The sequence below is a fragment of the Epithele typhae genome (genome assembly GCF_022376455.1).
Source record: "Epithele typhae strain CBS 203.58 chromosome Unknown BXZ73scaffold_69, whole genome shotgun sequence".
NCBI classification, from domain to species: domain Eukaryota; kingdom Fungi; phylum Basidiomycota; class Agaricomycetes; order Polyporales; family Epitheliaceae; genus Epithele; species Epithele typhae.
Genome location: NW_025954260.1, coordinates 99,078 through 111,849, shown reverse-complemented (window position 1 = coordinate 111,849; position 12,772 = coordinate 99,078). Strand labels below are relative to the sequence as shown.

At 59.2% G+C, this 12,772-nt stretch overlaps 3 protein-coding genes across 3 annotated transcripts; 1 reads left to right on the top strand and 2 right to left on the bottom strand.

The window, feature by feature from the left end:
* Window positions 1–6,615: 6,615 nt before the first annotated feature.
* On the top strand, window positions 6,616–8,425 carry BXZ73DRAFT_92422 (uncharacterized protein; the record flags this gene model as incomplete). Its single annotated transcript, XM_048026358.1, has 6 exons — window positions 6,616–6,904; window positions 6,982–7,055; window positions 7,534–7,715; window positions 7,782–7,853; window positions 7,875–8,063; window positions 8,095–8,425. 6 exons carry the CDS (start codon window positions 6,616–6,618, stop codon window positions 8,423–8,425), a joined length of 1,137 nt encoding a protein of 378 aa, XP_047873481.1.
* Window positions 8,426–10,041: 1,616 nt separating this feature from the next.
* On the bottom strand, window positions 10,042–10,697 carry BXZ73DRAFT_105664 (uncharacterized protein; the record flags this gene model as incomplete). Its single annotated transcript, XM_048016342.1, has 3 exons — window positions 10,042–10,380; window positions 10,441–10,471; window positions 10,525–10,697. 3 exons carry the CDS (start codon window positions 10,695–10,697, stop codon window positions 10,042–10,044), a joined length of 543 nt encoding a protein of 180 aa, XP_047873480.1.
* Window positions 10,698–10,725: 28 nt separating this feature from the next.
* Window positions 10,726–12,238, bottom strand: BXZ73DRAFT_105663 (uncharacterized protein; the record flags this gene model as incomplete). Its single annotated transcript, XM_048016341.1, has 7 exons — window positions 10,726–10,848; window positions 10,899–10,906; window positions 10,952–11,005; window positions 11,081–11,137; window positions 11,195–11,464; window positions 11,522–11,799; window positions 11,856–12,238. The coding sequence occupies 7 exons, from the start codon at window positions 12,236–12,238 to the stop codon at window positions 10,726–10,728; spliced, it is 1,173 nt and encodes a 390-aa protein (XP_047873479.1).
* Window positions 12,239–12,772: the final 534 nt, after the last annotated feature.

Here is a 12,772-nt window from a genome sequence, read left to right as displayed (position 1 = left end):
CCTCGCGTGGACCACTGCGTCCCAGACGAGCCCCCTTGGGAGGCATTCATGCGCTTCCGGATGTCCGGCGTTCCACCGCAAGACCCTACGCTGCTTCGCACTGTCACTAGGATGGGCGCGCGCTTTGTGGTCTCCAACTCCCACATCTACCACTTACGACCTGACAAGACTGCGGTCCTGGTCCTCACAGACCCGGCTAATCGTATCCGTCGCATCGCCTCTGCCCACAATGACTGTGGTCACCGCGGGGCGCTGCCCGCACTCCGTGCACTTCAAGACCGTTACTACTGGCCGAAGATGTACGACAATGTCATCTGGTTCGTGCGCTCTTGCAACACCTGTCAATACCGCTCTGTACACAGGCCACACGCTCCCTTGAACACTGTCACCATCTCTCCGTGCGCCCTTCGCCGTTTCCACATTGACACTATCTTCATGCCAGGTTCTCACCGATACCTCTTCCATGCTGTTGACGCTACGAGCAAATGGGAAGAAGCTGTTGCTTCCAAGACCAACTCCGCAAAAGCATGGGCCCACTTTCTCTATGAGCACGTCATCACGCGATTCGGTAGCGCCATCACAGTCGTCTGTGATGGTGGCGCGGAGTTCAAGGGTGCTACGGCGCTGCTCCTAGACAAGTATAATGTTGTCGTCATCGCCGAATGATCTGGAGGGACCCTCAAGAAGGCGATCTTTCATGCCTGCGAGCTGTCGTACACCAACACCAAGCACTAGAAATCTTTCCTCCACGCCGCCCTTCTCGCCGTCCGTGCCACCGTCTCCAGTGCTACAGGCTACACCCCCTACTACCTCGTCTACGGGCAAGAGTGCCTCTTCCCATTCGACCTTGCTGACCGTGCTTGGGAAGTCTTGGACTGGGTGTCGGCTACTGATCACACCACCCTACTCGCGACGCGTCTCCTCCAACTGTCTCGGAATGAGTCTGCGATTGGGAATGCTGTCGACACTCTGACCCGCACGCGACGTGCCACTGTTGACGCATGGAACGAGAAGCACGCTACACATATCCGCGCCAACGGCTTCCAACCAGGTGAGTGGGTCCTTCTGCATGAGTCGTCGCTCAATACACAAGTCGCGGTGAAATCCGCTCTGCGCTGGGCTGGACCATATGTCGTTGAGGAGCATCTCCTGAGCGGATCCTACCGCCTGCGCGAGCTCTATGGGCCACTGATGTGCGCGTCCGCACCCGTGTCCTGCTTGAAGTTGTTCTTCTTTAGGTCCGGCTACCAATCTACCCTTGCGCCTCTGCCACGTTTGCGCCACGTGGCTCTTCAATGGGCAACACCCGGGCGCTGCAACGCCGACTACGACCCGCTTCGCCTCGCAACCGTCCCACTCGTGCACCTGCCGTATCCTGACATCAACATCCACCACATCGTGCTCAACATGTGTCCTCACAACCTCGACAACCCCATCACCCTTGGTGCATGCTGCATCTGTATGCTCCCAAACCTCGCTGGTGCCATGTACCCAAGCCCAACGCCCAGCGCTGGCTCCATGCTCGACTATTCCTTCAATGTTCTCGACCCCGGCACGCTCTCGGCCATCACCATGTTGACGAATATTGACGAGCTGTTGCGGGTGCAGGCGGGGTGCGTGCCCTGGGTGTAGTTGGTTCAACTTGGTCCCTTCTGCGCTTCCGGATCTCGGGGTCGAGATCTTTCGTTCCCCCCACATGTCGGGTTTCCCGTTGTCCTAACCGTTCACAGACCATCTCACATACAACTCGCACATGAAGCGCGGCAATCTGCACTCAAGTCACCATACATCCATACGTCATATACCTTTCTATCCTCACCTGTTCACTCGTACGGCCTCAGACTCACATGCCTTGTATCTACTGTAGCGTCTGTCGTACCTGACACGCCATCTCGAAGCTGCGGCAAGCCCATTCGAACACTGTTGGGATGGTAGGGCCGGGCCGGAGCGAGTGCGAGCGACCGTGGCTGAACGGGGGCAGCCTGTGCTCTGTAAATAGTCGCGCCGCACCACTCTGGCTCCGCCCGAGATATCCCTCAACACGCATCAAACAATGCTGGAACCATTGGTGGAGAGACAGGCAAGGAGGGTACGCAGACGGGGCTTTGGCCACGGACTCTTTCTCGAACGTCTAGTCCTAGCTTCTCTCGCCCCCTATTCGCATTCTCTGTGACGAGGAGCCCCACTGGTCCTCTTATATATGTACATGCCTGCGGGCCATTGAATCCAGTTTCCTCCCCCCGACTCTCACTCATCGCTCGCCCGTTCGCCCATTCGCCATTCGCCCGTCCGCCTGTCCGCCTGTCCGCCCGTCCGCCCGTCCGCCTGTTGCCCGCCCGTTCGCTGCCACCCAACGACTTAGCCGATAGCCGCCCACTCACGACAACGCTTTGTCTCACTTCTTATTTCTCACTTCACGCTTGTCACTACCACTCTACTTTCGGCAACCACACAACTCAAGACGACACACTCCAACACCACTCTTTCTCCTCTCCCGCTCTGCAAGCCAACGAGGACACTCGCAGCTCTACACTACCATCCTTACCCATCTACAACATCTGTACCTGCCTAATTGACCCCTCTCCCGCGTGCATGCACCTACCCTCATCCACACCCACTTGACCTCGCCTGTGCGACCGCAACACTCATCATATGCATAAATTCATTGTATGCATAAACCCATTTTATGCATAAGCACATTGTATGCATAAACACATCTTATGCATAAACCAATCTTATGCATAAACCTGTTTTATGCATAAACAGGTTAATGCATAAACAGGATGTATGCATAGACAGGTTGTATGCATAGAGGCACTGTTGAACTAGCGAGGTAGGCCACCTATGATTGTGTGTGGTAGAAAAGAGTGGATATAATATATGAGTGTGAGAGGCAAGACATGGCAGTTTGGTGTAGTGGTCAATGAGGTCACAACATTTGGCTTTGGTGAGGTCCTGGGTTCAATTCCCTAGCTGTGCTGTTTTGCTGTCAGGCATTAACTCCAGAATAAATGTATGCATGAAGGGATTATATGCATATATTTGTTCATGCATAATATACTGCATGCATAAACCCGGGGCACTCTAACAGGGTTTTATGCATATCATGTACTGCTATGTATGGCATGGTACGCCGAGGCGAAGGTGTACATACCGCCGCAAGAGTTGCTCGGGCGGCACCCTGGCTTTGAGGAAGGATTAAGGGAGGTTTCCCAGCCTGGTGGTAGCCGCTCCATGTCTTCTTCCATCAGGGCCGAGGTGTGATTATTTTTAATATCGTTGAATCATTCTCCGACATTGCACTCAGATTGTGACTCACATTCAAACGGAGTGGAAGCCAAACATGACGATGATGGTATGAGGGTGCATGCCTTTGTTCGACTTCAATCATGTGCTCAGTCTATTATCCCTCCTACAGGATTTGAAGTACTCCAGGAGCGGCCATTGCGATTATCCTGAAGTCGAACAGGACATGTTCAACCACATCGAACAGCTCAAGGACTTCATTTGCAGTAGTCAATACACAGGCCAACGGCGCTTCAGTGTCGAGGATGGACAACTGAACCTCGTCACAGGAGCATGCGCCTTGTTATTCGGGCAGGTGGCAGATGCTTTGCGTACTCTGTCTTCAAAGATCACACTTGAGATCGTCTTAGGCGACCTTTCTGAGGAGATGTTCAAGATGCAGGCTGGCGCGCTCCCCCGCGACCTGAACATTTCCCCAAACGGTACAGCAGAATGTGGTTAAGCAACGTGCAGTGAGAACTACTCTTTCCCAAAGCTTGATTTCCACTGATATTGCTTCAGAGATTATACGCATGGACCGCTGAACACGATCATGTTTGTCACCCCGAATCTCCAAGACATCCCGCAAGCGGGGGCCTCCTGCAATTGCTTGCTGAACCGAGGACTGTGGTCCGACGGCGCAGAGCTCTTACATACGTATGTGTCTGCCTTTCCACTTGAGTACACCGCGCGATTGACAACGGTACTGCTCCTAGATACACCCTTCTCCTGCCGGACGAGGTCCCTCGCTACTTAGCGTGCGAGGTGCTCGAGTTAAATCCGTTGGGAGTTCAGACATACGCGCCGAAGCCCATCCCGCGGCCGATGTCCGAGCTGGCTACACGCACCGAACTCACTACCTGGCTCACCCGTGTCCTCTTCTGCACACTGCTCCCGGGTCTCTCGAAACCTCCCCCGTACCTGGTCTACTATCCGCACAGCCTAGTCGCCTTCGTCGACCTCCTCGTGCACCTCCACCGCGTCGGATACCCCGCGCACTGGCTCTCCGACTTCTTCTCGCACATACTCAGCGGCTCGATGGTCACCGACATCACCCACTACGACGGCGAGCTCCCCATCCCCGTCTCCGAGCGGCTCCGGCGCGTGCCCCTGAGGCGCGTGCGCACCGACCCGTGGCTCGTCGAGCTCGAATCGGTGCTCGCGACCGCGCGCTCCTCTATCCCCTTCCCGATCCTCTTCCCGGGCGAAACCCGACCGCCCGACGCCGCCGACATCGTCGCGTGGGAAGTCTGGCCCACCGTCGACCCCGAGCTGGCCTTCCGCCTCCACCAAGGCACCGCGCGTTGCTCAGCGGGGACCACCAGTGCGCGCAGCTCGTCTTCTTCCGCACGGACGTCGTCAGGGGGGACGCGGTCGGCGCCCCCGGTTCCTCCGGCGCGTGTTCGAGGGCGGGGCGGGCGCGCCGGCGCCCGGGGCGCTCTTCGTGCTCACCGCGCAGGACTACGTGCAGGTCGACGACCAGGTGGTGTTCCGGCTGAGCGAGGGGCGGGTGCGGCGGATGGTGGCTGCGGGGGAGCCGTGGGTGATGATGGTGTGCCGGAGCGATCCGAGCGAGGAGCCGGGTATGCGCTGCTGTCCCGCGCTTCCGGAGTTCCGCCTTTGCTGACCGCGAATCGCGTTTTGCAGTGACGCTTCCTGTTCCTGTTCAGGAGTGGATTCGGGGGAGGAGGATGGTTAGCAGAAGTCCGTCACCCGCACGGAACGTCGCGTCGCGGGAGATGAAGCGCAGCGCTATGTTGGGAGAAGAACGGGTGCAGATGATGTATTTCATGCCAGCGTTGCGCTATGGCAGATGCACGGAAGGGGCAGTTGATGCGCAAGGCTGAAGAGGTGATTGCTGCGGAGAAAGCGACGTGGGAGAGTCAACGGAGTATTTGCTTCTATCCACCGGGCACTAGTACAGTTGCCGGATGCCGGTACAGCCCAAGTCCGAGCGGGACAGGAAGGGAATCCATTTGCAGCCGCACCGCTCGAGTGAACGACGGCGTGTCACGTCGACAGATGCATGGATCTGGCAGAGTCTGTACGTCAATAGAATGAGCGGTTCGCCCGACAGAGATAGGAAGTGAACGGTGCTCACCAGTGCTCACCCCGTGTTGGACGATAGAGGATTTGCGTCATCGACACATGACATCATGTGTATACATCCTGGAGGGTTGGAAGTTAGCTAATGTCCCGTGCGTGCGCGGGGGATGCGCGGAAGCGCGCAGTTTTTCCGGCGCAAAACGAGAAGCGTGCCGCCGGGAGGGGGCTTCCCGGCCGTGAACTCGTGGGACACACGACAACGCAGTCATCTCCAAGGGGACTCAGGGCGCGCCTCGATGCGCTGTCGTCCTCGGGCTTGGAGGAAATTAATTGGGCTGCAGCACCAGGCGGGCCTCGACGGGTGCGTGAGAAGGGAGATCGGCATGAGGGGCATTGCGACCAGGCAGGCCGTAGCCCCGATGGATGGGCGTTGCCCACGGTGGGCGATGGATCTGACAGCCTGCGAGAGATATGGAAGCTTGCAAGCCGGCAGTTTCGAGCGGAGCTGCAGAAGAGGGATGTGCAGCGCGGGGAGAGCGCGGACGGTTTGCCCTTGGCTCGGAACTCCGACTGCAGCTCTGGGCTGCGCTCTCTGGGCTCCGACTCGACACGACTGGGCCGCCGTCTGGACTCTGGGATCTGCGCGGGCATCTGTAGTACCGGTGAGTGTGTCTGTGCTGCTACGCGAGGGCCGGTTTACCTTCGATCTGACCGGGGAAGAGGAGAGACAGGCCGGATACACTGGATGTGTCTGACGGCGGAGCGCTAGAAAGGGCGACAAATCACAGGCGCCGGCCGGGCGAGCGGCGTTCGCTTTGTAAACTCCCACGTGCGCTCCCTTCGAACTCCCCTGACATCCCTCCTCACCCCGACGTCCGTGCCAACGACCTGCAGGTGAGTGCTCCCCTCTTTATACCTCTGGACGGCAGCGCGGGGCGACTGTGTTCTCCATCGCGAGCCAGGGCGCATTTGGGCACAGAGTGGACGTATGGGACAAGATGCGGACGGCGGGGTGTTCTGGCGGCGACGATTCGGAAGGGGCGATTTGAGTCGGAGTGAGATACGCTGCCTCCTCCCCGGCTGCTCCGCCCAGGCCCGTCCCACCCGTCCTCGCTGCTCGTCCTCTCCACACCGTCCAGTTCATCGCCCTCGCCTCCTTCTGTGCCCAACCATGACTGACTGCCGTCTTCGCTCCTGCCAGCTCATCCGTCGCCGCCCAGAGCCTCCTCATCGCTACAACATCACCCCTCCCCATCATCCCTTCACCTAACCCAATAACATAGCATGTCGGCCGACCAGTCCAAGGCATCGTCCTCGGCCTCATCGAGCCCCCAAGAAGCGCCACAACCGCCTCCCCTAGTCGCCCACTATCCCCCGTCGTACGCCGGCCATTACCCGCCTCCTGGGTCGTATCCATCTTTCTACGCCTACCCCGTTCCTCCAGATCCCGCTCACCACGACCCCAATCCTCCCAATGGCGGCGCTCCCCCGCCCATGGCCCCGTACTTCATGGCAATGCCGCCTCCGCCTCCCGGAATGGTCTATGCATATCCCATGCCCCAACCCGCCCCAGGTACGCACCCTGTCTTCCCCCAACGCGAACATGCGTTCCTGACCATGATTCCCGCGTCGCATCTCCGCTGAGATCAGGCTATCCGTTCGCTGCCAGTCTGCCACCCCAGCAGCCTCCTCCGAAGTCGAAGCGCAAACAAGTGAAAATGGCGGTGAGTAATTCTCCCTGTGTCACCAAACCCCATATCCGCGCCCCCACCGCGCGTAGCACCGGTGTTTCTCGCGTGCGCGATCGCCTCTCCAAATCCCGGAGCCAGTTGGATGTGACCGCGAGGGCTATCGTGGACCTCTCGGCACATGCGCGACCGGGCTTTCGGCCAAAGCCCGCGAGCAGCGCCCTCGGACCGTCTCCGCCTCATTGACCCTGAGCAAGGGTCGAGGCTGGTGAGAGCCGTACGGCTCGGAGATACCGCATACAGGGACGGCATTCGCATGTTGGGCGCATATGAGGGGCTTTAGCTTCCTCTTGGAGACCCCATGACAGCACAGGCACGATCCCCACTATCTTTTCCGGTCCCTCTGTCACTACGAGCATATCCCGGTGGTGTGCATGGCACTCCGCGTGTCCTTCTCGTGCTTCTATCGCCCACCTCGTACCTCGAGCTGATCGTCCTTCTTTTGTTTTCCCAGTGCACTAATTGTGCGGGCGCGTGCAAGCGCTGTGACGAGGCTCGGCCGTGCGAGCGATGCGTCAAGTATGGGCTTGCGGAGACTTGCGTGGACGGAACTCGCAAGGAGCGCAAGAAGGGTATCAAGCGCGGCCCTTACAAGCGCAAGAACAGAGCATCTAGCGGTGACGGGTCCCCAGGTCTGTAACCCCGGTTAACCTTCCCCATATGACGTGCATTGACGTTGTCGAAGGCTTCACCAACGGCGAGCCCGCCGAGGCCCAGCCCCCGTACCTCCGCCTCCATCCGGCTATCCCATGCCTCGGAGGGCTACCCCTTCCCGTACGTCTACCCTCCAATGAGCTACGTTCCGGCCCCCGCCGACGGCCAACCCCACGCTGAGGGCGCGCCCAACGGCGCGCCGCCCGCGATGCCCCATCCATTCTACTCGCCATACCATGCCATGTACCCTCACCCGTATGGCGCGTACCCTGGCGCCCCACCTATGGGCTACCCTCCCCTGGTCCCCGCCCCATGGCCGCCTCGCCTAGCGTCTCTACCCCTGCATCTACCTCCAAGCCAGACTCCGCATCCGCCGTGGAAGGCGGAAAGAGCAAAAGCGCGCAAGGGGCAAGAGCGGCGCTGGCGAGGACGCCGCAAGCAGGACGGCGAAGAAGACCAAGGATGCCCCACCCCCTCCAGGCGAAGAAGCACCTCTGCCCCCGCCTGGCGCTCCTGCGACCGCGGACGCCAACGCGAGCGACAAGGCCCCCGAGGTGCGGGCCCAGGTGCAGATGCAGACGGCCACGAGCTCGGCGCCCCCTCCCCCTCCGACATTCGCTAGCGCGGAAACTATCACGCCCGGGCCCGCGTTCAACGGGCCGGAACCGCGCCCTCTCATGGCTGCCATGTGAGCTTGAGGTTTATTGGCCCGACCGTCGACGCGCCTCCGCCCCCTCCCACTTCGGCGCCAGCCCCGTGTGGTCGTCGTCCACCTCGCCGTCCACGTCGTCTCCATCAAGAATTCCTCACGTCGCTCTCGCTCTCCATCAGATCTCTTTCAAGCGCGCCCGCCTTGCGCGTCCCTCCCTACGTCAAAATCGTCCTATCTGTGTCCCGTGTCTCCATGCTTCACGTCCCGGCACCCCGCCGCCTTACATGTCTGTTACGCATCTTGGCCACCAATGATGTCTCTGATCACACCTGCACTACTCTTGCGGCACACCCGTCGGTGCTCCGCCCCCGCCGCTCTTCCACCACCGTTCCCCCGGTGCAGTGGGCGTCTGGGGCCGCACCACGGGTGACCTCTCGGCATTGTAGAACGACAGGATGCCATTGCTGGCCAAAAAGCTACGGACTCGCGTAACGTCCCGTGCCTGTGTCGTCGATTCTTTCCCCGGACCCTTCCCAGATCCCACCGCGCTCCCCTCAATCCTCACTTCCCTACGTACTCCCCCTTCTGGATATATGCTGCTGCTTTTTTGCGTTCAGGGCCGTGTTGTGTATGTGTGTACAATACTTCACTTTGTCATCGCTTTCCCCTTTCCCGCTCCTGCGTCTGGCGCTTCTCGCTCCGTCACGCCCGCGTTTCCCGCACCATACTCGCACGTCGGGGGTTGGACGGGGATGATGCTGCTCGTGTGTGTTGTGTTTGCCCGCTGCCCGTATTTACTACCCTCGCGTCCGTCCCGTACCTAGCTTTGTGGCTTCTTGATGTGTGATATGTCGCCTGTTGTAATCTCATGTGCATATATGCGGTTTTAGACTTGTGCGTGTGCGTGTGTGTGTGCTCACGGATAGATCGGCAATTTGAGTCCTGTAGGTATGCGTTCGTTATTCCTCAAGCTCGTCGGGCGGCACTGATGGATTTCTTCGACAGAACAACGGACTGGCTTCGGCGGTCCACAATCACGCTGAGGAAAGACACTGGTGGTTGTGATCCCATCGTGCTTCTTCTCCGAGGTGACGGTCGAGATGCACGAACGCGCTCACACCTCCCCTGCCGCTCTACGTCCAAGGTGGCCGGCGCCGGGCTGCGAGACCGCGACCAACCTCGGACTCAGCGCGGACCCACTGTCCTCGGCTGCAGTGGCCCCCGGTACAGAGAAGCTCATATCCTTGGCGAGCTCCACGGGGCGCACCTCCGCCAGCACCGCGGCGTCCGCGAGCGTCCGGCGCGCACCCGCGAGTCGGGTAGGAGGGGCTCGCGGATGCGCGCCGGGAGCACGGGGGTGGGGGTCGACGTTCGCGTCGAGGGAGCAGCCTCTCAGGAAGCTGGCCAGCCCGGCTCGTGCTTCGTCGGGGTCCGGGCGTTCGGATCGGCCGAGCAGGAGGTCCTGGTCTTGAAGGAGACGAGACGAGACGGTGTGCGCGGCGAGTCGATGCCAGCTCTTCCTCCCAGCCGAAGAGACGGACCTGCTACGACGCACGGGTGGTCGGCGATAGTATCATGGCGAGCTGCGGTGCGGTGTCGCGCCGTCTGCGCTACCGGCTTGGATCACTCGCATTGTCTTGTTATGACTACAAATGACTATCTAGCCGAGGGGTCGGGATAGCTCATAGCATCTGCCATCGTCGCTTGCCATTGGGGCAGGTCAACGGTAGAATGCAATGGTGTCGTTTGGGCCGCGCTGGCTTCGATGTCGATGGCAGTCTCCAGCACCGTCCTCATCGACTTGAGCAAGCGGACCTTGATAGTCTGCAGGATGTCGATCGGCAGTCCGGACGGAGGGTACCAGGGGTGGATAGTCGAATGCGTGCCCGGAAGGACAAACTGGAGGTCCGTTGACTCACGATCCGCGATGAGTTCGGCGAGGAGGTCGCAGCAGAAGCAGCTCCTCTTGCTGACGCCTATGGCGATCCCCTCGTCCTGGTGCAAGCGGGTCAATGTCCCGAATCGACCACCAGCGTGCGCGCGAACGAGTCGCACCTGGAGAATTTCCGTCACAAAATTCACGCCTCTGTCGACTGTTCCTTGGAGGGTGCCACCGAACCCGTGTTCTCGTGCACGGACAGCGCATGCGCCATCAGCGCAGACTCGGCATGTACACTTGCCTTCTCGAAGCCTTCGACTGCTTTGTTTAAAGCTTCCTGGATCTTTTCAGACTCCAATTTGAATTTCTTCCTCTTCAAGACGGCTTCGATGTCCTTCCGAAGACTGTCAATGAAGGCACCATCCAACGCCATGGAGGGCCCTCGTCCGTAGGTACAGCCTTCACGCGCGCTCGGTCATCCAACGGCGCGAGGGCGTCCACAAGACAGCCGTCACGTGCGGAGGGTCGGTCGGTGACGGCAACTTCATGAAAACGTCCGCGATGTCGCCGGGGATGTAGAGGGTCTTGAGGTGTGGACGAGATCATCGTCCTTCTCCCTGTCATCGAGCGATACCTCTGCAGCTGAGCAGATTGACGGTCAGTGTGCGATTTGGCGGAAGGTCTCACCATATTCATCCGCTTCGAGGAACGATTCATCCTTCTCGAGGGACGGCTCGACTCCTGGGCAGGCGCATCGTCGTCTGAGAGGGTCGTAAGGAATACGTCTAGTAGCCCACCGGAACTCGGAGAACACACCCTGTCCGAATGTCTGATCGGCGCTCGCTCGTTTCTTGTTACTCTCGCGGATGATGGCTGGCAAGGGACAGATTAGTGCGGTTGTACAACGAAACGAAACCACAACGCACGTACTCTCTAGGTCAGAACACTTTACTCTGCGCGCCTTATCCAAGTCACCCTTGATGTCGCCCGCGACGATATGTTTGAGGACACCACTCCTCACGAGAAACTTCAGCAGCGAAACTGCATTCTCGAAATCCAAGAACAGCTGTGTTGTGGCGTCTCCCTCCTTGATTTTCTTCAGGACGCTGTCCATGGTGTCGACGGACTGCTGAAGTAGCTGAGCCCACTCTGAAGCGTTCTCTCTTGTGACCGGATAGAAGTTGTAGCCTTCCTCGAGGGCTGCGCGAGAGGGTCAAGAAGAGGCCCACGGCTTCGAGGTCTGGTTGGAAGGTGAACGGCATGGCAACCACCGTGCCAGCGAGATATGCAACTTAGTGTCGGGATCGGCAAGCTTGCTGTGGATGAAAGCAGTGGGGTGTTGCTTGGGTTCGAAGTGCCACATAAGCTTGCCGGTCCTGATACGAAAGGCTAGCTTGACGCAGCAGCGAAGGGCAATGAACGCCAAGAGAAATGAGCGATGTCCTCTCCGAACTTCGGCGGGAGAGAGCTTGAAGAAGTACTGGGCCACGTTCACAACGTCCTGTATGTGGTCCTCGAACTTGACAGCAAAATCCCTGAACAGTGGTCAGCCCGTAGCATCAAATGCGGGATGTACAAAACACGGACGTACTTCTTCTTCCCATGTGTGATGTTATACAAGATTCCATAGCCGTCGTCCGAATGGCCCTCAAAGGGACGAGAAAACGGGCTGGGAGAGGTACGGGAGGCGTCGGCGTTCTGGGAGACGTTACGAGAGAGAAGCACATTGATCTCTTCACGACTTCTACGGTCAGTCACAGCAACGACCTTGGATCCCACCCGATCGGTTTTCCCATCTCCGGTGGCCAGGATGAAGGAGGCGACATGCCATGCGCCCGCTTTCCTGTCATACTTCTTGTTGTAGTATGACTTGCCGTCGGCGGGACGGGCCAAGTTGAGAAAGGTGGTGATGAAGGCGATTTGAGATCGCAGGGATTGAGGAGAAGTTGACTCAGACGGGGGTTCGGGCGGCATGGATATTGAGTGATGTGGTTGCGGACAACTCCCGTCCGAGCAGTCAGGTATGCGTGACAGTCACGCCGCCGTTACCTCCCGGGCCAGGGCAAACCACTTGGCATTTTCCAACTGCTAACCAAACCCTCACGACAAATCCTCTCCGACTGTGAGTACCCGTCTCCCGTTTCTCTGTTGACGCCCGCCTACTACTGTAAGCATAAGTAGAGTCTAGACCCCAATTGTATTTCCATTCTCTCTTGACTTTCGCAAGACAATGTGACCAGGCTCGAACATGTCCTTAAAGCTTCGTACAGGATCCGGAACACGGACCACGGCGTCCGCTCCGCCCACCAATCCCATTCGCGTCTGGAACCCCCTCCTCGGCACCTCGTCCTCCGCAGCGCATCGTCGCGATTGCCAGCATGGACACCGTGCTCCTCGGACGCGGCGAAGAGCGAGCGCGGGCTCGCGTGGGCGCGACGATGGAGTACCCGGTGGCGCACGTAGGCGCACGGGCCGGAGGGGATGAGTGCGTGGTCGTCGACGAGTGCG